At 40.3% G+C, this 27,990-nt stretch overlaps 1 protein-coding gene across 1 annotated transcript in view; it reads right to left on the reverse strand.

The window, feature by feature from the left end:
* fip1l1a (FIP1 like 1a (S. cerevisiae)) overlaps positions 1 to 27,990 on the reverse strand; it is a 34,751-nt gene that overhangs the window by 1,637 nt on the left and 5,124 nt on the right. The window contains exons 6-10 of the mRNA XM_047374575.1: positions 27,850 to 27,949; positions 25,100 to 25,199; positions 15,041 to 15,092; positions 12,308 to 12,363; positions 10,369 to 10,540 (exon numbers count right to left, since the gene is read on the reverse strand). Coding sequence (XP_047230531.1) covers positions 10,369 to 10,540; positions 12,308 to 12,363; positions 15,041 to 15,092; positions 25,100 to 25,199; positions 27,850 to 27,949 — 480 coding nt within the window. The remainder of the gene's footprint in view (positions 1 to 10,368; positions 10,541 to 12,307; positions 12,364 to 15,040; positions 15,093 to 25,099; positions 25,200 to 27,849; positions 27,950 to 27,990) is intronic.

Consider the following 27,990-nt stretch of genomic DNA (forward strand, 5'->3'; position numbering starts at 1 on the left):
TTTTTCCACTTCATAAACTTAGTCCTTTGCTTCATAGGTCATAAGATTTAGTTAGTGATGTTTCAGCTACTCTCTGTACAGTTCTCCTCAACATGAACAGCTGTTTTAGTACACCATGCAGAAATGTCCCATAACATAGACCTAAAATAGACTCCAGACACCAATACAGTCTCGCTTTCACTGTGACATCATTCTAAAGGTCGAAAAAAAAAGGTTTTTAGGGAAAACTCAGATTCAATAGATAGAAACGTGCACAACCTATAACAGTTTTGAGAGCTTTGCACTTGCACAAAATGCTGGCCCAATGCCTCACTGAAGGTGCACCTTATATATCATAGATAGTGCAACAAGTATTGGAAGTTCAGAATGGCCAGAGACTCTGATACTGAATATTGAAAAATGTTCTGGACATCCTAACATATTAATCTCCCAAAGAGTCAAGTTAAATCAAATTCATATCAAGTGAGTGGAGGAACATTGTTTTGAATGACCAACTGGTTCTAACTTTAAAGATCAGTGGTTGTTAACCACGTTATGTGATCTGGCATATCTTAAGACGTGGAGAAGAACAAATCGTTCTTAATTGATGAAGCTTTTTTACGTGCACTGACATATATCCAGTTCATGTTAGTAAATAAAATAACTGGTAGTTTTTTAGTGTTTAGAGGAACAAAAAAATATGGGTCATAATATCAATAAGTTGTAATTTGTGTCAATCAGTCAACATCATTATACAGGGCAGGTAACAAAGTCTTATTTAATTAGCTCTACAGATCACAGATCAGAAGGTAAAAAAATATTATATTTAGTTGAATACCAAGTGATCTGACTCTTGTTGTCAGGGACATTAGCAGAGTCTTCATGGGGATCCAAAGACTTGTTCTTAAAAGGAACACACCTACCAGAAAAAGCAAATGACCAACTTTTCAACACTGGGGGACAAAAAACAGGTGATGCTTTATATATATATTAGTTATAAAAAAGTATAGATGAAGAATAACTTTCTATTCAGTCGGACGAGTAAACAGATGCAGCTAATGCTGTTCAAATGATAGCCTTTGTTTACTATTGTGTGGGTGAAGGCTAAAAAAATAAACTCAAATGTCATGACAGCACTCCACAAATGAGAGTGCAATCATGACAATTATCTAGAGAGCCGGACCTTCATTTGTTCCTGAACACAGCTGTGAGCTCTCAGCTAGGAAAATAGAAGTAAGCAGTTGCAGCTCACAAGTGAAATATTAAGTTACCACAGTTGGGGATCTAAAACATATACGTAACACACACAAAAAGAAGAGCTCTGTAAGTTTTTCACAACATTGTATTTAATAAATGAATTAATAGTAGACAGTCTCATTTTAACCTGTAGGATTTTGAGTAATACCTGAACATTTTTATTTTAAAGCAACTCAAACATCAATAATAAGAAACTTTCTTAGAAAGTGCTTTGGAATTATTTCATTTGCAATGGACACGGAGACGGAAACGACAAGGAAAAAAAAAGAAGCAAGAAAGAGAGAGAGGTCGGGCAAAAAGAATAGAGGAGAAAATAATAGAGGAGAGAAAGAAGGGTGAAGAGAATACAAGATTACACCCTAGAAGACTGCTTCTACACCTTCTACACCTCCAGAAACATATAAAACAACAGCATTGTTACCAAAAAGTGCACCGTACTAAAGAATGCAAGATGTATTTACTGGTAACTGTGGCTAAATATAGAACATCTGTGTATCTGTTAACACCTGAATCTAAACACCTGTGGGTGTAAGTGTGAGCATGCTTGTGTATATGAAGTTTCTCCATAAAAATATGCAATAGTGAATGTGACGAGCCATAGACCTGCCCTCCGAGGCAGACTTGGAGGAGATCTGAGCCACATCTAATGGACACCCCAGACCACAGGAACCCTGGGAGGACTACTGCCAGAGAGAGGAGAGCCCCAGGTGAACCACCATCAGGCACAGTGCAGAAGCACCAGGGAGCTGCATCGACGAGCCCACAGGCCCCACCGGCAGCCGTCTGCGCCAGAGCAGCCGTGGACCCAGAGACCTGAGACCCCGGGGCACATTGCTTCCCAAGCAGAGGCCCAGGCCCCGGCAAGCAGCCACCGGGAGTGAGTCAATACACGCCAAAGCACCCAGCCCCATACACTGAGAACCACCAATACACCAGCAGGCAGAGACACCAGCTACCAGCAGGGAGTGTGGCGGGGAGGAAATAGGCACCATATTTGATGGGGGGCCTAAACTGATCCAGAAGAGGGAGCAGCCCAAGACCCAACCTGTCACACAAACAGGCACACACAGTCACAATCACACATTCCCATCCACATTAGTACACATAAAAACACTCACACCCAACATAAAGATACACAATAATGGATGTCGTACCCTCACTCACACTCACATACTCTATACTTCCAGGTCTAGGACCCAGGAGGTGGTTCTCTTCCTTCCGGGTTGGAGACAGGCAGACCACCCCGGGACCAGCCCAGACTAGTGCCCGCACCTCCTGAACCCGAGCGACCCCGAACCAGACCCCAACCATCCGCTCCAACCCCAGCTCCCAACGACCCGCATCCCCATCTGGAGAGTTGGCCAGGTACAAAAAAGGGGCCTACCTGGTCCAAACCAGCCCACCAATCAGAGCTGTCCCAGGATGAAACAGTCCCAACCCCCCAATGAATTCCGATCTCAACCCCATGAACTCCCCACACCCTATGAACCCCAACATGAATCACCCCCAGGACCACCCCCAACCAGGACACAGATATTGAACACATGCCCCTGGACCCAAACACCATGAATCCCCTTCCCACAGGGGTACACCCCCACAGATTAGCTCCACCCCCGAAAAGCCTAGGAAGACACCCTGTCCTCCACCACATAGCTCGCAGCGATGGCAAGGCACAATGCCACCCCAGCCTCCACCCACAGGCGCAACAGAGCAGACAGCACTGAAAAACAGTAAAAAAACATTAATAAAAATTTATTGAAAACTTATTGTTGGTAGTTTGTTTTTCAGTGTAGTTATAATAGCTTGTCATTTTTACAGCTGAACTTAAGGTTTTGTAATTTTGGGACAGGATCAGAAAATTTGCCCCCCTTTGCCAATTCATACCTCGATTTCATCCATCCACCTTCCATTTCATACCTGTAAAAAAACCTAGAACTCTGATATCCCAAATAAATTCTGGCATCACTAATTGCCTCCGTTAGTCACCTTGTTAGGAACAAGTGGTTTCAGCATCATGCTTTTGAGATGCTTTCCTTCAGCAGTGACAGGGAAGTTGGTCAGAGTTGGTGGATGGATGGAAACCTGTAAAAGACAGGGGTGGTAGGACAACGACCCTAAACATCCAGCCATATCTAAAATGGAATGGTTGAGATCAAAACATATCTACAAATAAGAAAGACCCAGTCAAAGTCCAGACATACATTTATTTGAGAACCTTTGGGAAGCTATCAATCATCATCAATCCAGCATGACCCAGCTTGAGCTATTTTGCAAAGAAGAATGAGAAAAAATGTCAGTCATTGGTTGTGCAAAGCCGGTAGAGAGATACCCCTAAAGACTTGCAGGTGTAATTGCAGTGAAAGGTGGTTCTACAAATTATTGACTCAGGGGTTCTATATGAGTATGAATACCACACATTCACATTTTTATTTGTAAAAATAACTGAATTGTTCTTCCACTTCACTACATTGTGTTGGTCCTTCATATTGATAAAGTTCAAGGGGTTTGAAAAAAGGCACTGCAGCTGGATCAAAAACAGTTTTTGTGAAATATAATCAGATTTGTAATGGTATTAGGAAAAGGGAACCCCTTGCAGGAGCAGCAGAGTACTCCTTATACTGGTTGAGAGATATACAGTAGGTTGTCAATCCACAGAGCTAAAATTAAAACAGACATGTAGACTCACATCCATACAACCATATTACAGTTACCTACTCCATTTATTTGTCCCTACCTCCACATCAACAAAGACTTAAGTCCATATTGCAAACAAACAGAATTAGTAGTGCTGCATGCAAGGATAAGCATGCATTATAGGTTCATAACTCAGAGTAAGGATTGAGCTACTGCCCCTAGAAAATGAAAGGGCATACTTTGCATGACTTTGGGACAAAGGGAACAGTGTGTCACATTAAGGCCTAAACCAATTTGAAAAGAGGGAAAGTAAAGACAGATGTTGGTGTAAGAATGTGCAGAACCCAAGACAGGCACTGAAGCCAACAGGCACTGAAGCCAGGTTGAAAGCAGCATGTGGCACAAAAGCAGCTGATGGAAATCAAGAAAACAATTTTCCCGTGCTTCTCTCAGCTTATGTTGGAACATATCATGTCAGTTTCTGATGAGGAAGAGAACAATAGTTTTTTTAAGGTGTATTAATTTAAAAAAGTTAAAACAATTGTTGACTGGTACAAGATGATATTACCATTTGTTACTTAGAATTAGCAGTGTTCTTATTTTGGCATCGATGGGATGATTCTACTGCAACTTTCAGCAGGAGAATATTTTCCTCATTTCACAGAGAATATCCCTGATAAACTATCATCAAACTTAAGTCAGACAATTACAGTGTCTTGCGAAAGTATTCGGCCTCCTTGAACTGGTCAACATCTTGCCACATTTCAGGCTTCAAACATAAAGATATAAAATTCTAATTTTTTGTGAAGAATCAACAAGTGGGACACAATCGTGAAATGGAATGAAATTTATTGGATGTGTCAAACTTTTTTAACAAATAAAAAACTGAAAAGTGGGGCGTGCAATATTATTCGGCCCCTTTACTTTCAGTGCAGCACACTCACTCCAGAAGTTCAGTGAGGATCTCTGAATGATCCAATGTTGTCTCAAATGACTGATGATGATAATTAGAATCCACCTGTGTGTAATCAAGTCTCCGTATAAATGCACCTGCTCTGTGATAGTCTCAGGGTTCTGTTCAAAGCACAGAGAGCATCATGAAGACCAAGGAACACACCAGGCAGGTTCAAGATATTGTTGTGGAAATGTTTAAAGCCGGATTTGGATAGAAAAAGATTTCCCAAGCTTTAAACATCCCAAGGAGCACTGTGCAAGCAATCATATTGAAATGGAAGGAGTATCAGACCACTGCAAATCTACTAAGACCTGACCGTCCCTCTAAACTTTCATCTCGAACAAGGAGAAGACTGATCAGAGATGCAGCCAAGAGGCCCATGATCACTCTGGATGAACTGCAGAGATCTACAGCTGAGGTGGGAGAGTCTGTCCATAGGACAACAATCAGTCGTACACTGCACAAATCTGGCCTTTATGGAAGAGTGGCAAGAAGAAAGCCATTTCTCAAAGATATCCATAAAAAGTCTCGTTTAAAGTTTGCCACAAGCCACCTGGGAGACACACCAAACATGTGGAAGAAGGTGCTCTGGTCAGATGAAACCAAAATCAAACTGTTTGGCCACAATGCAAAACTATATGTTTGGTGTAAAAACAACACAGCTCATCACCCTGAACACACCATCCCCGCTGTCAAACATGGTGGTGGCAACATCATGGTTTGGGCCTGCTTTTCATCAGCAGGGACAGGGAAGATGGTCAAAATTGATGGGAAGATGGATGGGGCCAAATACAGGACCATTCTGGAAGAAAACCTGTTGGAGTCTGCAAGAGACCTGAGACTGGGACGGAGATTTATCTTCCAACAAGACAATGATCCAAAACATAAAGCCAAATTTACAATGGAATAGGTCAAAGTATTAACGCATGGGGGCCGCATAATATTGCACGCCCCACTTTTCAGTTTTTTATTTGTTAAAAAAGTTTGACACATCCAATAAATTTAATTCCACTTCAAGATTGTGTCTCACTTGTTGTTGATTCTTCACAAAAAATTAGAATTTTATATCTTTATGTTTGAAGCCTGAAATGTGGCAAGAGGTTGACAAGTTTAAGGGGGCCGAATACTTTTGCAAGGCACTGTACATGTTCAATTTTTCTCAACAAATAATTAAGCTAGATGATAATTAAAATTTAAAATTTTTTGTGTAAACATCACATATATAAATATATTTGATCAAAAAATATTGGGTGTCACCATTGTTTCCTGCATATGTGGCCATAAGTGTCCAAGAAAGAGTTGATAAGACAGACAGAAGTGGTGCTAGCTGAAATGAGCTACGTTCATGATCCTAAGCTGAGATTTACAGTCACATCACAAGTGTTGACCAAATGGCCAATCAGGTGTTCAGCTTGTGCCCACAAGAAAAGGGAAAGTGTGTCAGAGAGATGTATAGTATATCACTTAGTCTTTATTCGAATTTTAGCCTCATGTAATACATTATTGGTGGTGGTAAATCTAAGGCAGGCTTTCATAACTGCAGCTGAAAACCAATAGCTCAACACTAAAATCAACTGAGCAACAACCACTGGGCAGTAACTTATGGTCTGTGTGTGACTCAGCACAAGAAATGCACGCCAGTCAGCATAAATCTGCCATGCAGCATCTACCCTTATCATTTCAGTAAACAATGAGAACCAACAAAGAGATGGAACGCTCCATCTGCTTCTCTTCATTTCACACACAGTTATACACAATGATTTCCAGTTCCAGGCTAAAAATAATCCAAAACGCAGTCATAAATCAGAGTAACTGAAAACAGATAACACTGTGCATAAGCTCATGTGTGATACACAGTGTGAAGCCTGATCGTGTGAAGAGAATGTAGGGCAAACTTGTCAGCAGAGCCCAGATTGTATGAGTAGCACACACAAAAGGCAGAAGGCACGAGAATAAATATGAAGCAGTAGTAGTGAAATCTCCTGAGTATTCCCATAGTGCCTGTCACACACATGTGAGTCCTGTTTTTCCTGTCTTATGCAGTTAGACTAGAGCTTCCCGACTGTCCCCATGTCCTACCTCCCTCGCCTCACCTACAACACTGTCCTGGGGTTTAAGTATAAATAAGGACTTATCGATGTAAAGAGGAAACACCCTCTCTGTCAATTAGGAACATCGATGAAAGGTGAAACTCTGGACTGTGTAGGAACAATTTAGGGGCACAGTGTGTCTAATTTACATAAAGGCTAATTTAAAAAAAGTTGACACAGCACCTAGCACATTTTTAACATTATTAGCAAAATGAATGCTCACCGTGCCTTGTTCATTTATTTATTTGTTCTGCCTCAAGCTTTTCAACCAAGTAAAACAAGCATTTTATTCCACAGTAGAAGAAGAATAATACATGGGTTTTAAACCTTTTCACAAGTAAAAATCTTAAAAGCGTAGTGTGTATTTACATACAGCCATCAACTGTAGGTGCAGCTTTTTTGGGGTATGCCTCTACCAGATTTGCATTTCTAAAGAAAGGAGTTTCTGGACTTTGACTGGGCCATTCTAATACATGAATATACTTTGATCTAAACCTTTTCACTGTATTGTTGTCCTGTTTGAAGGTGAGCCTCAGTTCTAGTTTCAGGTCTTTTGCAGCTGTGTCCATTCTACCATCAACTCTGACTACAACTTTACATAATTCACAGTGGGAATGGAGTGTTCAAGGTGATGTTCAGAGTTAGTTTTCCAAGTCACATAGCATTTTGCTTGTAGGAAAGAAAGTTCAGTTTTGGTCTCATCTGACTAGAGCACCTTCTTCCTAATGTTTGCTGTGTACCTTGTCAACATATTCCCCAACCTGAGCTGTGGATCTCCAATGCTCCTCTAAAGCTACCATGGCTCTTTGCTTCTCTGAGTAATGCTCTTCTTGTCCAGCCAGTCTGTTTAGGTGGACAGTCATGGTCAGGTTGCAGTTGTGTCATAGTCTTTTCTTTTTAGAAACATGATGCTCGAAGCGCAATAAGATGTTCAAGGCTTAGGATATTGGTTTAAACCGGAAATCCACTCTTTTAGATATTAATTTGTGAAAAAAAAAAAATTAACCCATGTGTCATTTTGTTTTCACTTCAAAAACATACACAACTTCCTAAAATTAATTATAATGCATTAGTGACAATGTGGCAAAAGCATGAAAAAGTTAAAGACTTTACTTTTGTAAGATGCTGAATAAACATTGCTGTATTATAATCACTGGGGGGGGGGGGGGGGTTCAATGTATTAGTATTTAGGGGCATGAAACAGTTAGTGACTAATGACTCAAGCTAAATCAAAGCTAAGGAACTGGAATGACTACCATATTATATATATTCATGAGAGAACTTATGTGACCCTTTCTCACATACAGTTTATAGTTTATGTTTTTTTAAGCAAGCGTTTTCTTTCATTCAGTAGGTACGAGACTTAGATCACCTGAGCAGTGTGCAAGGAAGAGGAAATAATATGCTGGTAGCTGCCTGCATAGATGATAATTAAACAGACATCGGGTGACTGGTCAATGCTCAGAGTGTAGAGGAAATGTAGGGCAGGATACAGCTAATGCCCTCATGAGAGTGCCTGAGGTTACGTACAGTAGCACTGTCCCTGTCAGGCAGCAGGGTAGTAGGGTACTACGTGAAATTTAGGGGTAAAAACAGGTTGACTCTTTTCATCTGTAACTCCCACAGAGGAAGAGGCCAAAGTCTCTCCAAGAGAGTGAACATGTAATTATATCTTGGCTAAAGTCAGTTAATACATCTGTTTATTACCTCATTTCACAGCAAACAGCTGTATATTTTTCCACAACGTTCCTCTGGTTTATATTACAGCAATCAATTGGATAGCTAAAACAAAAAATCCCCTTAGTTATGCTGCATGGAAACAATTTAGCTCAGTTTGTATTCATAATTTACATACTTGATTTTCTACATTTTCTTTTCAGCTTCATGCTTTGAACTGAGTGACACTGAAAGTGCTTTAATCAACTGCTCAGGAGTCAGGCTGAAAAATTACACTTTTGGATGCCAACATGATTTCAATCCCAAGTCCAACAGTTAATCCTGTTTTCTCTTGTGTTCCCTCAGTTCTCAGAAATACACTGCTAAAAAAAATAAAGGGAACACTTAAACAAGACAATATAACTCCAAGTAAATCAAACCTCTGTGAAATCAAACTGTCCACTTAGGAAGCAACACTGATTGACAATCAATTTCTCATGCTGTTGTTCAAATGGAATAGACAACAGGGGGAAATCTTTGGCGATTAGCAAGACACTCAATAAAGGAGTGGTTCTGCAGGTGGAGACCATAGACCACTTCTCAGTACCTCTGCTTTCTGGCTGATGTTTTGGTCCCTTTTGAATGTTGGTGGTGTTTTCACACTCGTGGCAGCATGAGACGGACTCTACAACCCACACAAGTGGTTCAGGTAGTGCAGCTCATCCAGGATGGCACATCAATGCGAGCTGTGGAAAGAAGGTTTGCTGTGTCTGTCAGCGTAGTGTCCAGAGCCTGGAGGCGCTACCAGGAGACAGGCCAGTACACCAGGAGACGTGGAGGAGGCCGTAGGAGGGCAACAACCCAGCAGCAGGACCACTACCTCCACCTTTGTGCAAGGAGGAACAGGAGGAGCACTGCCAGAGCCCTGCAAAATGACCTCCAGCAGGCCACAAATGTACATGTGTCTGCACAAACTGTCAGAAACCGACTCCATGAGGATGTTATGAGGGCCCGACGTCCACAAATGGGGGTCATGCTCACAGCCCAACACCGTGCAGGACGCTTGGCATTTGCCAGAGAACACCAGGATTGGCAAATTCACCACTGGCACCCTGTGCTCTTCACAGATGAAAGCAGGTTCACACTGAGCACATGTGATAGACATGACAGAGTCTGGAGACACCGTGGAGAGCGATCTGCTGCCTCAAACATCCTTCAGCATGACCAGTTTGGCAGTGGGTCAGTAATGATGTGGGGTGGCATTTCTTTGGAGGGGCGCACGGCCCTCCATGTGTTCGCCAGAAGTAGCCTGACTGCCATTAGGTACCGAGATGAGATGAGATTACATCAAATTTGGATCAGCCTGTAGTGTGTTTTTCCACTTAAATTTTGTGTGTGACTCCAAATCCAGGCCTCCATTGGTTAATAAATTTTATTTCCATTGATGTTTTTGTGTGATTTTGTTGTCAGCACATTCAACTTTATACAGAACAAAGTATTCAATGAGAATATTTCATTCATTCAGATCTAGGATGTGTTATTTGAGTGTTCCCTTTATTTTTTTGAGCAGTGTATATTCCTGATGGATGTTGCCATACTCATACCCCACAGCTGTTTTGCAGATTTGTATTCATCTTTTGTAGAAACACCCATGAATGGAAAAGGTAACATGGGAGAGGAGAGGGCACACTGTACTTGTGGTTGTTCATCACACCATACAAAAAAGGGAAATCAGGCTTACTCTCTGCAAATCAAATACACAGACTTTTGGTATAATGATAAGTCATTGAGACCTACCTGTTGTGTGATGAGATAGAGCTCTTCTTTCCTCTGTCTCTGTCTTTGCAACTTCTTCCTTTATCACAGCCATGCTCTGTGGATCGGTCTCTGTCTCTGTCATGTTTTTGCTTTATGTAGCATTCCCAGGCCTTGGCAGCATCAATCATTGTAGAATCTGTTGCCATATTCCCTGGGATTAAAGATGAAACACCCAACACAAAGGACAGAGCAAAAACAGACAAATGACTAGGGAGGACTATAAACAAAAGGAGCAGGTAACTGCATCACTTCTACTTAAGACATGAATTATGTATTTTTAAAATCCTGCAGTTGTTATTTGCTTTGGAAACAATCTTTTAAGTTTTTTAACTAAGACAAAGCACACAATCACAGTTCAGAAAGAATATGTAGGGCAGGTTCAGAAATTAATCAATCAGACCTTCAGCAGTGCCAAATTTGCCTTTGGATTCTAACTCTAAATCCTACATTTTCATAACCATAAGCAAATGTCTCTGTTTTCTTATACACGTTTTTTAAGCTTTTAATGATGCATTTGAACTGCTGTTTTTAAGGGTGGAATGACATAACAAAACATAAGCACAAGTTTGGATTTATTTTTTCTAATGCAGACATGATCAAATCCACTCTCACCGTTTGGCTAAATGCCTCTTAGCAGGCTGCACAATCTCCACAAATTATCAATATAGCTGATGTGCTTTCTAAAAGTTAATATTAACTTGCTTTATCTGATCCAAAACTAGTATTTTGTGGATCATTATCTTGCTAGAAAACATAATAGTGTCCTAGTTTTTGAATTTAAAGAATTTAGAAGTCAAAGGAATTGTCTGTAGACCTCCGAGACAGGATTGTCTTGAGGCACAAATCTGGGGAAGGATACAAAAAAAATTCTGCTGCTTTGAAGGTCCAAATGAGCACAGTGGCCTCCATCATTTGTAAATGGAAGAAGTTTGGAACCACCATGACCCTTACTAGAGTTAACTGAGAGGAGAGCCTTAGTCAGGAAGGTAACCAAGAACTTGAAGGTCACTCTGTCAGCGCTCCAGCATTCTTCTTTGGAGACAGAAGAACCTTCCAGAAGGACAACCATCTCTGCAGCAATCCATTAATCAGGTCTATATAGTAGAGTAGCCTGAAGAAGCCACTCCTTAATTAAAGCACATAGCAGCCTGTCTGAAGTTGACCAAAAGACACCTAAATAACTCTCAGACCATGAGAAACAAAATTCTCTGGTCTGATGAGACAAAGATTGAACTCTTTGATGTGAATGCCAGACATCATGTTTGAAGGATACCAGGCACCTCTCATCACCAGGCTGATACCATTCCTACAGTGAAGCATGGTGGTGGCAGCATCATGCCATGGGGATATTTTTCAGCAGCAGAAACTGGCAGACCAGTCAGGATAGAGCAAAAGATGACTGCAGCAACATACAGAGACATCCTGCATGAAAACCTGCTGCAGAGTCCTCTTGACCTCAGGCTGGGTCAACGGCTCGTTTCTCAGCAGGACAATGACCCAAAGCACAGAGCCAAGATCTCAAAGGAGTGGCTTCAGAACCACTTTGTGAATGTCCTGGAGTGGCCAAGCCAGAGTCCAGACTTGAATCTGATTGAACATTTCTAGAGAGATCTGAAAATGGCTGTACACAGACATCTCCCATCCAGGCTGATGTAGCTTGAGATGTACTGCAACGAAGAATGGATGAAACAACCTAAAGATAGGTGTGCTAAGCTTGTGGCATCCTATTCAAAAAGATTTGATGCTGTAATTGCCATCAAAGGTGGCTCGATAAAGTATTAAACAAAGACTGTAAATACTTATGTAAATATGATTTCTTATTATTAATACATTTGCAACAATCTAAAAGAAAACCTTTTTACATTTTCATAATGTGGGTATTGTGTGTAGAGTTTTGAATGCACTGTATGTCCCTTACCTACTAAATATGGATACATTGAAGTTGAAGGTTCATCAGTGTTCCCAAGGTTGTCTCTGAAACAGAAAATTAAAGGAATCGTTCAAAGATTTTAACCAGACATTCACCGAGCCATCTCTGTTCTGCAAACAGTTCGACATCAGCCATTAGCTGTTGATCCACTGTATTCCTAAATATCATCTATTTTATGTAGTGTTTCAGATCATTACTATGATAATGACAAACAGTGTAAGCAAACAAATTCACAAGTGAATCAGTTTAAAAGAAAAACTCCACATAATGATCAAAGCACTTCTTCAAATGTGCTGCTGTGTTTTCCAAGTGTTTGAAGTGACTGGCTCATTGTGAAGGCACTGTGTGCTCTTGCCAACCCATAGAGAATGAATGGAGGGCACATTACGAATACAGCAAGATCTTCTGCCCTCCACATGGCTTGGACCCTCACTGCTTCCAACAGAAAACTTCCGAGTGCACTGAGGAGGAAGTGAAAGTGTATGAAGCTCTTCCAGCGGTGTGAGTCCAAAACATGGTGTGCCAAAAATCTAACTGCAAGCAGTCCAAGACATCTAAAGTTTATTTTTATTTCAGGCATTAATAGATAAAGGATTGCTCATGAATGGAATACAGTGAATGAATTAAAGATGGGTTTAGACAGGCATGTGGCTCACAGCAAACAACTGTCAAGGATAGAATGAAATTTGGACTTAATGTTGCAGTAAAGCATCCATTCATTAATCTTGGCAAAGCACAGCAAGCATTTTATATATAGGTGACTCATCCTTTTCTGGTTTCTGGCAATAGGAAAAAACTGTTTCTAGACCAATGAAACAGAAAACAATCAACCCTAAAAAATTAAGAAACACTGCAATTCTTTTAATAAGGCAAACGTGTGAGGCCCTTTTTGTTTTAGCTCTGCAATGGCAACATTAAGATATTGCATGTTTAGTTTATTGCTAAGCAGGTGCAAACACATCAAATCAATTATAGTTTTAAGTTTTGGACACAACTTTAATAGACTTACACACATTGTGAAGTTAAAGGAAATCCGTTATTTTCAATTTGTTTTATGAACAAACCTTTCTGTATAAATACAGGTATTCTGAGAAGACCTCAGAGAACTGTTAGCAAACAAACACCATAATGAAGACTAAAGAAAAAGGTGCAAATCGTTATGTGCCGGGGAAAGCTAGCACGGCACATCCCCTTAAACAAACCATCCGAACCAGAATACATGGTGGTGGCAGCATCATGCTATGGGAGAAGCTTTTCTCCAACAGGGATAGGGAAGCTTGTCAGACTAGATATAAAGATAGGTAGATGGAGCAAAATACAGGGCAATTCTAGAGCAAAACCATGTAAAGGCTAGAAAAGACTTTAGACTGAAGCACAGGTTCACCTTCCAGCAGGAAAACGACCCTAAGCATACAGCCAGAGCTACAATGGATTGGTTAAATGAAAGCATTTTCATGTTGTATAAATACATTTGTAAACCACTACGAAATGAATGTTTCAGGAAATTATTTATCTAAAATATCTCAGAATTACATGAATATTCTAAACTGTTTCATGTTCATTTCAAAGTGATTACTTTGAAAAGTTTCCAAATAAATTAGAGGCTGTGCATTTTTTTTATAGGCATGAACAAGCAGGAGGGACATCTAGCCAATGGTAATTTAAATAAAACCTTACAATCGATTTAAAATAAATTTTAAAATGTGAAAGACTGAAAACATCATCCAGATAACATAGCAGTATAATGTAGCAATAACAGTCTTTTCTGAAACATGGCACAATGTAAATGTATTAAAAATATATATGTGAGGCAGATCAGCACCTGGCCTTGCATTAAGCATCGTAAGCCAGCAACCAGGTAATGCCAGAAATACCTGGCGTTCCTAATTTCCTGAAGTGAAAGACTAGACAGCCAAAGTGAAGCACAAACTGTTAGTGTAAACGATGTACATGTGTGTCTAAGAATAAAAAATTTTTTTAAGGAAAGACGAATGAAAAAACGGAAATGATTCATAAAGTACAGGAGATGGCTGGCAGAGTTTATAGGAACAGCAAGTCCCTAGAGGATGTGAGGATTTGGCAGCTGGACTTAGATGTGAGAAGAAAAACATTTTCAGGACAAAGTGCAGAGTGAATTCAGGAATGCGTCAGATACAACAAATTAGGAGATAGGAAAAGAGAAGGATTTAGGAAAGAAAGAAGATAAAGAGACAGGAAGCTTTAGAGACAAACATGTAGAGATTGAGACAAGCTGGAAACAGACAACATCCAAAAGAAACAAACCTATCATCAAACAACACTGGAGAGGGACTGAATTTGTGTCTATATTAAAAAATGAGGGAGTTTAGGGTACAATGTGGCTCACTTGTGATCTTAGTTGTATAAATTAAGAGTCAATGTGTGGGAGTTTGCAGACAGTTTGTGACATAGATCAGAAGAGCACAGTGAGCGATGTCTCAGATACTGATAAACAGGAGGTTTTAGGCATAAACAAGGTTTTAATCTGATTTCTACCTTATTTGGCTATTGTGTCCAGATGAGCAACACCATACGCTGCAATATCTCATGAAGTTAGAGAGTGAGAGAGCAGTAATGTCTTATTCTCTAGTGCCAAAAAAGAAACTTCGACTGCTACAGAAATCAAACCAAAGTGAGTATTTTTTGGCTTTAACTTATTTTTTTTTTATTGCTTGTTTTATCCTTAAAAAATAATAAACTCACCTGCCCTGCATGCTAATGGGGGACACCGATTGGTAATACTGGAAGAGGGAAGCTGGAAGGAAGAAAAAAGCACATAACGCATCAGGCATATGAAATCATTTTCATTCACAGACTGCAAAAAACAAGCATCCTGTAAATGTGAACTGTTTAATTTGTTAGTGGTCCTTCAAAACTAAGAAATGTAAGGTAAGGTAAGATAAGCTTATTTATATAGCGCTTTTCAACAACGAGACACTCAAAGCGCTGTACATACAATTACAAAGCAAATAAACACAGATACAGAAAAACAAATCAAATTATAAAATCAAACAACAGAGGTAATTTAAAAAAGTAAAATAAAATAAAATAAAGAGAATAGAATAGAATGATGGACAAGAAAATGAAAGGAAATTTGGACTGAAAATGCAACTAATCATGCCTAGATGGCACAGTCAAAGGCCACTCTAAACAAATAAGTTTTTAATCTTGATTTAAAGCAACTTAGGGTTTCGGCGCTTTTACAGTTTTCTGGCAGTTTATTCCAGATTAGTGGAGCATAAGAACTAAAAGCTGCTTCTCCATGTTTGGTTCCGGTTCTGGGTATGCAGAGTAGATTTGAGCCAGAAGACCTGAGAGGTCTGGGTGGTTGATACACTGACAACAAGTCTGTAATGTATTTTGGTGCTAAGCCATTCAGTGATTTATAGACTAACAGAAGTATTTTAAAGTCTATTCTCTGAGCTACAGGGAGTCAGTGTAGGGACTTTAGAACCGGGGTGATGTGCTCCACTTTCTTAGTTCTAGTGAGAATGCGGGCAGCAGCGTTCTGGATCAACTGCAGCTGTCTGATCAACTTTTTAGGCAGACCTGTGAAGACACCGTTGCAGTAATCAATTCTACTAAAGATGAACGCATTCGTTTTTCAAGGTCCTGCTGAGACATTAGTCCTTTAATCCTGGAGATGTTCTTTAGGTGAAAGAAGGCCGACCTTGTTACTGTCTTTATGTGCCTCTGAAGGTTCAGGTCTGAGTCCATCACTACACCCAGGTTTCGAGCCTGACTGGTGGTTTCTAGCTGTATTAACTGAAGCTGTGTGCTAACTTTTAAACGCTCTTCCTTTGGTCCAAAGATTATTACTTCAGTTTTGTTTTGATTCAGCTGAAGAACATTTTGGTCCATCCATGCATTGATTTCTTCTAAGCATTTACCCAGCGCTTGAATGGGTTCATGGTCACCTGGTGACATCGTAACGTATAGCTGTGTGTCGTCTGCATAGTTATGATAACTTATGTTGTTGTTTATTAAAATCTGAGTTAGGGGGAGCATGTAGATATTGAATAGGAGGGGCCCTAAGATGGATCCTTGGGGAATGCCACATGTGATTTTTGTGGTCTCTGATGTAAAGTTACCTACTGACACAAAAAAGTCCGTCCTTCAAGTAGGATTTAAACCAGATGAGTGCTGTACCAGAAAGGCCGACCCAGTTTTCCAGGCGCTCTAATAAAATGGAGTGATCAACAGTGTCGAATGCTGCACTAAGGTCCAATAATACCAGCACTGTGGTTCTTCCACAGTCTGCATTTATACGGATGTCATTGAACACCTTGACAAGAGGAGTCTCTGTACTGTGGTGAGCAGGAAGCCTGACTGGAAGACATCGAAACGGTTGGTCGTTGTTAGGAAGTTGTTTAACTGTTGAAACACAGCTTTTTCAATTATCTTACTGATGAAGGGGAGGTTTGATATAGGCCTGTTGTTCTGTAGTAGCAGCTTGTCCAAGTTGTTCTTTTTCAATAGAGGTTTGATAATTGCTGTTTTTCGGGCCTGGGGGAAAACACCTGACAAAAGGGACGTGTTTATTATTTGAGTTAAATCAGATGTTATTACAGGCAAAGCTTTCTTAAGGAAAGCTGTGGGTAAAAGATCGAGACAGCAGGAAGAAGAGCTTAGTTGCTGTACGATTTCTTCTAAGATTTTGCAGTTTATTTGGTGAAATTGGGAAATTTTGTCAAAATCAGTTCTAGTTGGAGACAGCATTGGTAATGGAGTTGATGTGGATGTGCTGACTGCCCCTCTGATCTTTTGGGTTTTTTCAGTAAAGAATTTAGCAAATTCATTGCAGGTCCTGGTAGAGTGGACTTCAGATGCTACAGTTACAAGAGGGTTTGTTAACCTGTCGACGGTGGCAAATAATGCACGAGCATTGTTAAGGTTTTTGCTGATGATCTCAGAAAAGAAGTACTCCCTTGCATTTTTCAGTTGTAGGTTATATCTGTATAGTCTCTCTTTATAGATAATATAGTGAACCTGGAGTCCAGTCTTTCGCCACCTGCGTTCAGCTTTTTGACTTGACTGGTGGAGCACTTCTCCACGGAGACATTTTCTTCCCAGAAACGACTTTCACTTTAATTGGAGCAGTTGAATCAATGATGTCTGAGATTTTAGAATGAAAGTTATCTACCAGCTCATCTACAGTGTTCCAGGGCAAAGTGGAGGTAGAAGAGTAAATCTGGTTAAAGGTTTCAGCAGCACTGTCCTTAAAGATGCGTTTTCTTATCATGTCTCTTTGGCAAACTGAGCCATTGCAGAGCTCTCACAAACAAAATTGTAGTTCGGAGGCGTTGCCTCTATCAGAATGGGAGCTTCATTAAATTCATGTAACCATATTTCTGTTAAAAACATAACATCTAGATCGTGGTCAGTAATGAAGTCATTGATTAAAAAAGATTTTCCTGACAGAGATCTAATGTTCAGTAAAGCCAGTTTATATGACTTAATTGCTGATATTAACTCTGTGTCTTGTTGTACCTGACAGTTTATGGCTTTTGTTGATTGTTTATTACTGTCTCTTATCCGTTTGGCTTTGCTCTTTCTGTCACGTATAAGCACAGAGATTTTACAATTATCTCCTGTTAAGGGCCCAAGTTTTTCCTGGACATGCTCATTTCTGATAGAGTTACCACTGGAGCCCAGACTGTATCACAGAGATGTGATTTGAAGGTCCTGATTAGGAGGAGATAGATTAGGAGGTGGTGGGGCTCTGCGGCATTTGGAAGATGTTGGTTTAGTAGCAGGGCCTCGGCCACGGGGGGTGTTGAATGGAGAAGATGTCAGAGCCATTTGGGTCCCGATTTTAAGAGCTCCTTTCATGTTATCAGAATCCAGTAAAGCAAAAAGCGGGCTCAGTGGGGAGATGGGGGAGTTCTGTGTGGTCTGGGTCGGGGTCTGGGGTAAGGGGGGTTTACCGGGGGTGTCGGTCTGGGTCTGGGAGGATGGGGGTATAATGGGGGGGTCCACTTCTCCTATGGATTTCGACGGGGACACCTTTTGTGATGACTTCTCTTTCTCAGCCAACTGGCTGATTGTTTCTGCTGGAGCTGTTGGAGGCAGCGTTATCATTGTTGGTGATACTCCATGTTCTCTGCTGAAGGTCGAAGCTGCTGGCGGATTATTTACTGAATAGAAGAGATTAGATGTAAGACATCTGGCTCCTGGCTTCTTCAAACAGAAACCATCTTGCTTGAAGAGTTGTCTTTTTTCCCAAAAAATATTAAAGTTGTCAATGAAGTTCACAGGTGTGGTGGCACATGTTTTTTTCAACCACTTATTAATCATCAGAAGTCTGGAAAAAACCTCTTCTCCACAGAAAATTGGTGCAAAGGGTCTACTGAGAAACACCTTGATATTGAGACCTCCAACAATATTCAGAAGACGAGTGAAATCCTCCTTCAGTCTTTTTGATTTTTTCTTAGCCACGTCATCCATGGCTCCACAGTGTATAATAAGGTTTCTAGAGACGGGCGCTTTTCTGTGATTGTACGAATATTCTCTGAGATATCAGAGACCACGTTACTGGTACCAATCATAACTTCTGTGTTTTTCTTGTTGCAGAAGTTTTTAATCCCATCCACAGCTGTGTTGCCCACCATTAGGGTTCTTGGTCTGGTGGGGCGCTTTTTCGCTGGCAATTTAGGAAAACACTGTTTAGAATGAAGGTTGTTCTCAAACCTTTTATTGTTCTCAGAAGATGGATCATTTTCCTGGTTTTCATTCTGTAGTGGAGCAAATCTGTTCTGGAGGGGAATTTCCAGCTGTCTCTCTCCTATCAGTTGTTGTGACAGCAGCTCGCTGTCAAAGTCTCCTTTTCCCAGGGGAAACGGGGGCATTTCTCTGTAATTCTGGCAATTCTAATTTATTTAATTGCTGAGATCTTCCAGTGAGTCGTCCACCTTGATTTTTTGGGCACGCCCCTAAAACATGCCAGCGTCTGCCGGTAGGTTTATTCTCAGTGTTCTGATAGCTGGCTGAGTTGTTGAGCTGGCTGTCACTGTTTGGGATCACAGGCAGAGTTGAATCATCGTTGACCCCCATATTCATCTCCACATTCACTTCTAGTCGATGGATTTTCATCTCCAAAACAGTCAATTGCTGTAAAAGTTTGTCGAAGTCCTCTGTGGTGAAGGGAGGCATTTTGTGCTGATTAGCTGGCGTCAATTTGTCCTGCTTTCGAGTTCGATTATAAAAATATCAAAGTCCTTTAAAAAAATAAAATAATAATAATAATAATCCTTGGGAGTCGCTGGTAAGAAGTTGTTTTAGTCCAATATTTCCGTAATTTTGGCTAAGAGATAAAAAGTTAGGAGTAAAAGAATGCAAGCAAGCAGGGAGCTTAGGAGAAAAGCGTCTGAGCAGGCAGAGAGGCAGAAATGTATATAAATATGTAACTCACTACTATTGAAAACTGATTTCTGACACACACTAGATTGTTTTTAATTGCCACCACCCAAACTGGCAATGGAAGGAAGTAAAACTTGCTACATTTATAAAACCGGAGAACAACTTTATCCTTAAATTTTGCCTGTACACAAATACTTGTAACTACAGAGAGAAAACATGCTGGCGTTAGCCTAACACTTCAACAAAGTGTTGTGAACAAAAACAGCAGGGCCAATATGTGAGTATATTAAAGACTATAGCTGTACGTGGCAAGTCTGATATACAGTATCTATAGAAACAAATAAACTAATGCAAATTTCAGGTGCGCTGTCTTGAAATTATAGTAGTTTTCTTAAGGAGACTACAGACGTGCATCCCAGTATACCCCTCTGTTATTTTCATGGTCTGGTAGGTGCCCACCACTCCAGCTGAAGTTCTGTAATCTATACAAACTCAGAGAGCTTCAGCACGATGCATCCAATGCGGTTTAAAGATCCCAAATGATACATGCAAACTGATGAAATGCACCACGGCATTCCCTATGTGGATACCCCTACAACCAAGTGATGCCGTTATGTTGCAACATATTAATGCTGACCTTGACCTGAGAACTCCACTTGAAATGAAATATGTGAGCTTTCATTTTTTATTTTATTTTTTCCTGTGTCCTGTCTTGGCATTTTAGGCCTATCATAGTGAGAAGCAGGTTGCCAGGGCAGTTTTTGCTCTACAAAAAGAATATCCCAAGAAAAATTCCTAATACTTTAAATCAAGTCTGGATCCAGCATCAATGTAGGCAGGCCACAGGATGCATTAGTAACCTGTGTTTGTATGACCTTCAACCTTTGGGATTATCTAGGTGTCAGTGTGTGTGTGTGCGTGCATGTGCACGTGTGTGTGTGTGTGTGTGTGTGTGTGTGTGTGTGTGTGCATGAGCGTTTGTGTAGCAAAAGGTGTGTTTGTGTTGAGGGGGTTTATGCAAGCGAGTTTGTCACCTGGAGCTAAACAGCTGTTAGAGCGACGAGAACAGCAAATGCTGGCAATACACAGCACTCTCGGGACGCAAAGGAGAGCTAGACTCTGCTCCAGAAGGCCACAGCAGTCCCAGGCAGAAAAACACAGGGCATCCCCTCCAGGACAACCATAGGCCCCGGTGATAGATAGGCAATAGCAGCCCCTGAGGCACAGGGTGAGACGCAGGGCACCGAACCCCCCCAACCCAGCCACACCGTCATCCATCCCTTGCCGCTTGGGCCAAGCCTGGGACCCCATCTACCCCCGGCAGAAAGACAACCCAGCATCAAGCAGGGAAGACCCCTCCAGATCCCCCAACACGCCTGGCAGGACACAGCCCACCACAGCAGCCGGACCAAGGCAAGGAAGGAACATTACCATTCCCACCTTTCGGTGCTTTCAAAGAAAACGGATACTGCAGCGTCCAAAACGTCTTTGGTGAGGTAAATAGAATGCAATCATGAAACTAAAGTTTACAGTTTGAAAATTTCCAGAACATGGCAACCCTAATCTGGACATCCCTGATATGATTTTTTTAATATTGGGTAAAAAAAAAAACGTAAACCCAGTAACAGCAACTTGATATAGATTTCAGTGTCCTAAATGTACTCACAGCATATGGTGTCTTTTTAAGCATTATTAAATAGCAACTAGGTGTTGTTCAATTAGATTTAGCAAACAAAAGGCAATACAAAGCCCTTTGTCTTTTTGGATGAAGATGTGAATGGTTCAGAAATACATGAAATATGTAAAAGAAATGTAAGTCACAATATAATAAATTTTTCTTTGAAAATATTTTGAATGTTGGTCCTCAATTCCAAGAAAAACCAAAGACCAAAAGTAATGGATTGCGTAAAAACTTCTAAGGCATTAAAATTAGAGTTGCCTCCCAACATAACAGCAACAAAAGTGGCAGGTCCTAACCATCACCTTCACAGAACGCTCACTTCGCAGTTAATGACCCAACTTGTGATACTGCTCAAATTGTACGACAGCTAGCAAAACAATCACCCCCAAATTACACACTCAACTTCCACTGAACAACAGCATGCACACACAAGAATCAAGATTAAGCACGTGGCACAAAAACATTAACATCTGGATACTACCTTCTCTTTTTTTCCTAATAATGACCCCTAACGTGAGAGCTTGGTGCAGCTTTTCAAGATAAAGAACAATTAAGTACTTGGAACAGAAGGAATAATTATATGAGCCATTGCACAAAATCTTTATGCTGCCCTGAGGAACAAATTACACTTCATATGAGAGAAAACTAGAACATGTTCTTTTAATCAGAAGTGCCATACAGATGAGAGAAAAGGTATATAGAACAGATGGAAACATGCTGGAAGAACCAAGCGTTTAAGTCTTAGACAACAAAGCTAAAAGTGTAGTTCTGAGGGCCTTCAGGCGATTCCTTTAAAGACAGCAAAGCAAAAGAAGGTGGTGTGATTCATTATGAACATGCACCTGAGACGACTCATTACAAGATGAGGTCACTGCATGAAACACCTCATGAATACTGAGCTACACATTTAAGCATGCTGAAAAAACAACAAGCAGTGCGTGCTTCATACAATAGCATGCAGACATAAACATGCCTTTACAATAAGCACCAGCTTCTCCACACAGATGCCTGCAAAGTTAGCGTGAGTAATTGTTTTTACCTGCAGTGAGTGTTTGATAAGGACTATACTTTTATGCTTGGCAGCATATGACAGAGCAAATGGCTAAGGGCTAATGGCTGCAGACTGTTTGCGTGGCTTTCTGTCTCATACTAATGTTTCACAGAGGTGCCGGCTGCAGACTCTTAGATGGAGCTGATACTTCACTTTAGACTAATGGTTGCTGCTTCCCAGAGTATAAAAATATGTTGCTACAGTAAATATTATGGTATCCTACACTCCTTAACTGGCTTTTCTCTATAATATTCTTCTTATGCAAGGATGTCCTGCCTTCCCCTTGTTGCCTGCACACACCAGAGCCATTGGTTTTTGATAAAAAGGCAAAGAATTCTCAAGTCTAAAATTTCAAATAATTTCTGATCACACTTAAGAATGGAGGAATATAATGCACTGTATGCTCTCAAATTCCCAGTACTCACAATAGCATGAATGCAACATATATTAACTTCTGGAATTCGCTAGCTGAGCACACACCCCTCAGCATCACCAGCATCAACAGCTGTGCAGTAAGGAGAAGGAATAGCATTCAGTTTCTCAGAATACAGATTTCCATTGACCTTACCATGTCAAACAGCACCACTGGACAGGTGGAATATTGTTTTCTTCATCCAAACACTTGGTCCAGTCATTCTGTTCAACCTCACTGTGTTCCTGTGCAAAGCTAATGACACTACTGCTACAAATAATTGATTCTAAAATGTATTCTCCTTTTATGCCCATAGAGAGTATAACTGGCTCAGTGCTTACCTGTTTAGTAGTGTTTCTTTTCTAGATGAAGCCACTAACTAAGCTAATGCTGCCATTAAATCTATGTACTTTCTCCTTTAGCATTGAAAGTGCTCTTGGACCAGTACTCTGTTTTTATGTGTTGACTCTGTCTTCTCAAACCCACAGTAGTCACAGCAGATGGCGGCTGATACTGTTTGGGTCCTGCTGGAGGTTTCTTCCAGTTAAAGAGAGTCGTTCTTTTCCACTGTCCCCACATGCTCCGCTCTGGATTAAATAATGAATTGGACCTGTTATTGGACTGGCACTACATTCTGTCCAGAATCTGTTTCAGTGAAATGGCAGGAACAGGTAACAGAACATTGTCAGAGACTCCTCACGCCCTCTTCATGAAACTTTATGAAAGCAGAACCACCAGGCTCCTTCACACGGAGCTTTCTGCCTTATGCTGTTAATTTGCTAAGATTATACACTTAACATCGCACTTGTTTCTATCTATTGTTTTTGTTTTCTTCTTATCCATTTTGTGGTTTCTATTTAATAATTTTTCACACTAATCTTTAGAAGATCCTTAAGAAATTCTTGTTCCATTGTGTTGTATACTATTTGTTAAAAAACAAAATAATTAAGAAGTTATTCTGAACTGATTCGAGAATTACTCTGCTTAGTTCGAGAATTACGGAAAAACACACCAGGAAAATTAAAGTGTTTTAATGGGTCTTGATACAGGATATTTGGTTATGTCGCAGCCTATTTAGAAAAAAACACAAGCTTAGCTTTGGTTAAACTCTGTTAGTGACTGTAGTGACCTACTAACCAGCTGAAGAAAGCAAAAGCTACAGCACACATCCATAAGCTGCCTTAGTTTAGCTTAAGTCCTTTGTTACATTTATAAATGACACAGGTTTAACCTCAGGTATAACCCTGTAATGGCACAGTTCTGCAGAACCATCTGCACCTACAAAATCCATTTGGCACCTGATGTGACCTCAATGAAAAACAAACAAAAAAATTAAAAACGGCTTAGTCTTTTCCTCTGCCCTGTTCCCCACAGCCAGTCTGCTCAGCACATTTTTCATGCTACAATATGCAGACCAAGCACTCTGCTCTTTTTTTTATTTTTAGTTTTTTTGCAAGGGCTGTTTTTATCATGTTAGTAATTTGCATTTGTGAGGAGACTGGGCCTGTAAAGAACATGAGTATTCTACACAGAGAAAAGAAATGAATATACACTTAAAAGCTAGAGTTTTCTGTTCAAAGCTGCAGACAGCAGGATGTTTGATATTTTGGTTGCATTACCAGCCCTGGCATGGCTTTGCTGCACGATATGGGGCTCACAGGATGAGGGGTAAGAGTGGGGCCAAAGCTTCTATTTTGGAACCTTTGAAGAAGAAAATATGTAATATCCTCAGCTGTGTGCTTTCGCCAGGAAGTCCTTCTGGATTTCTATCTCATTCACTCCAAAAAACCATAAGGAAGTCCACTGACTGACAGTCCTGATGGATCACCGCCTGGATAGAACTACAGACACCTCGCTGAATACAGACCTGAATTGCAACCATATATGTGCTAGAAGCATACAAATACACACAAATTATCAGTGTTCACCTCTGTCCTTTTACTCCACAGGGTTGTATATTTTGACATGTGTAGCAGCTTCTCAAAAAAAATCTCAGAGTGCCATTAGTCATTTGTGCAGCTGCATGATGAGTTATGTGGACAGCAGGAGGCTACCTTTTGGCCACATCCACCTAAAAAAACCTTTGTGTTCAATCTAAATATGATCCATCTGCTTTTTAAATGACACATATTTTGTTTGAATCTGCAAATTAATTGTGGAAAAAAACATATGAGCATCTAAGCATACTTTAAATTAGTATTTATATACATGTACGTATACATAAACATAATGGTTTCGTCTTGCGGCTTGGTGACTTACATGGTGGAGGCACAAATGAGAACACAGTGTCGGCATTAATTGAACGTGGCAAATCATAATTGGCGACATTGTTCTTCTTGTGTGAAATCTCAGCAACTACCTGGAACGCAAGAAACAGTTGAGTTACAAATAAATAACAAACACCAGATTACAGATCTTAGACAAGAAAGCAGGGTTTAACACATTAAGATAGAAGAAGATATCATAGATGGAATTAGGGAACCATACTGCTTTATCTCGCACCTTATAATCTTACCAATTAATGTCATGTACTGTACACACATTCTTAACTAATGTATAAATTAAATAAGCTGTAGAAGTGTTTAACTTATTTTTAAAGAAACGTCCTTAACCTTTTTTTTCAGTTTTTCTTTATGTTTTATTAGGATTTCTATGAATATTTAATGTTATTTCAGCAACAGATTGTAATGTGTATATTAACACACACGGTATAATGTCTGACATTAAATCACACTAAACATTTTCTGTTCTCAGTCAATTAGGGTTACCAAACATATTTCTATTCTACTAAATACCTGAAAGATCACAGAATGATTATTTATTTTTTTTATTACTTGCACTTAGACCACTATGCCTTCATACAATTTGGGAAAGCTGAGCGAATGACGTCAGTGCTTTGTGAGCCTGAAGAAACTAATTCACAACATTTGAATTAACTGAAGGCATACTTGTAGATTCATTACGGCACATCTCAAATATGTTGTTTCCTTATGGTACATCATGGGGAGGCAACCAATATATCAGGAAAATAACTGTGGGTGTCCTGGTTCATTCTTGAGTACAATCTGCAGATAAAGGTGGCCTGTTCATCTGTTCAAACAATTATTTGCAAGTAGTAACACCGTAGCTATGACCAGCTACACAGTTCAGAAAGAAGACAGGTTCTATACCCTAGAGATGAAAGTGTTGTCGTGTAAAACCTGTAGCAACCCAAGTACAAAAGCAAAAGATCCTATGAAGATGCTGGTTGAAGCTGATAAAATAGTTATTATCCACAGTGAAACAAATTCTGCACCAACATGGTCTGAAAGGACATTAAACAAGGAAGAAGCCATCATTCCAAAACCAACATTAAAAGCCAGAGTACAGTTTGCAAATGCACTCAGGGACAAAGACCTACGTTTTTGATGATGTGTCCTTTGATCTGATGAAACTAAAACTGAAATGTTTAAAGTGCTGCGCTTGGAGGACAAAGGAAAAAGCTTTAAATGCCTAAGAACACCATTTCTACAACAAGGCAAGGAGCTGCCAGCATCATGTGTGAGTGTTTAACTTCATGAGAGGCTGGTGCACTTCACAAAGTACAGGGGTTGGACAATGAAACTGAAACACCTGGTTTTAGACCACAATAATTTATTAGTATGGTGTAGGGCCTCCTTTTACAGCCAATACAGCGTCAATTCATCTTGGGAATGACATATACAAGTCCTGCACAGTGGTCAGAGGGATTTTAAGCCATTCTTCTTGCAGGATAGTGGCCAGGTCACTACGTGATACTGGTGGAGGAAAACGTTTCCTGACTCGCTCCTCCAAAACACCCCAAAGTGGCTCAATAATATTTAGATCTGGTGACTGTGCAGGCCATGGGAGATGTTCAACTTCACTTTCATGTTGATCAAACCAATCTTTCACCAGTCTTGCTGTGTGTATTGGTGCATTGTCATCCTGATACACGGCACTGCCTTCAGGATACAATGTTTGAACCATTGGATGCACATGGTCCTCAAGAATGGTTCGGTAGTCCTTGGCAGTGACGCGTCCATCTAGCACAAGTATTGGGCCAAGGGAATGCCATGATATGGCAGCCCAAACCATCACTGATCCACCCCCATGCTTCACTCTGGGCATGCAACAGTCTGGGTGGTACGCTTCTTTGGGGCTTCTCTACACCGTAACTCTCCCGGATGTAGGGAAAACAGTAAAGGTGGACTCACCTCTTATTGTTCTTGGCATCTAGCAAAAATAAATTATTTTTGGTAATCCTAACTGTCACAAAACAGGAAAGGTTTAGTCTGATTTAATGTGAGGAAAAAAGTAGTTTAAGTGTCTTACATGAATGTACATTTCTGGTTTCAACTCTACGTGGCAGTCAAAGTGAAAAACAAATTTACCCAAATAAGGAAACTTATTATTTACATATATATTTCTAATACTGGCATTGCAACCTTCATGTGTCTTCCATGCAGCAACTCAAAATCACACAGGGTAAGAAAGTTAAGACAACCTTTATTTACTCAATTAAGAGTGTTACATGTAAATGTTCTGATTTTAATAATGGAGAACTCTTTCTTGGGATTGTCCAAAACCTTTCAGGTGTTCAAAATCTAACTACAAAAGGCCTGGCTTGGCTATATTTACCCCATGTTCATACATATTAAACCCTGTAGAGATGATGGATGAAGGTGCTGCCAACCTAGATTAGACCACCTCATCTGATTGGAGTATATTCATTACAGAATAAGATGGACAATTTGTGCTGATGTGGAGTAACCATGCTTTCTCGAACTAAAACCATAAGGTTTGGACGTATCACTCCTATCTTAACATCTCTCCTCTGGATTCCAGTTAAACTAAGAGATTTCAAAAGCTATTGACAAGACTCATGCCACTGCATCCTTTTTCAGTCAGGATCAAGGGGATCAGGTTTTCCACTTTAAATTGTCACCAATCTGTAGCTCTAAATAGCTTTAGAGACTGTGACTTTTCCCCCCAGCGCACAAACACACTACCTGAGTATCTTTGGCTGCATTGGTACAACAAGGTCGTTCTTTCTCTCTGCGTCTGCTTCCAGCTTTGCCTCCTCTGCCAGTACTACTAGCTTTCCTTTGTCTGTTGATCAGGTAATAAAAGGCACATTATGGACACAACAT

The sequence above is a fragment of the Girardinichthys multiradiatus genome, chromosome 9, assembly GCF_021462225.1.
Source record: "Girardinichthys multiradiatus isolate DD_20200921_A chromosome 9, DD_fGirMul_XY1, whole genome shotgun sequence".
In the NCBI taxonomy this organism is placed as follows: domain Eukaryota; kingdom Metazoa; phylum Chordata; class Actinopteri; order Cyprinodontiformes; family Goodeidae; genus Girardinichthys; species Girardinichthys multiradiatus.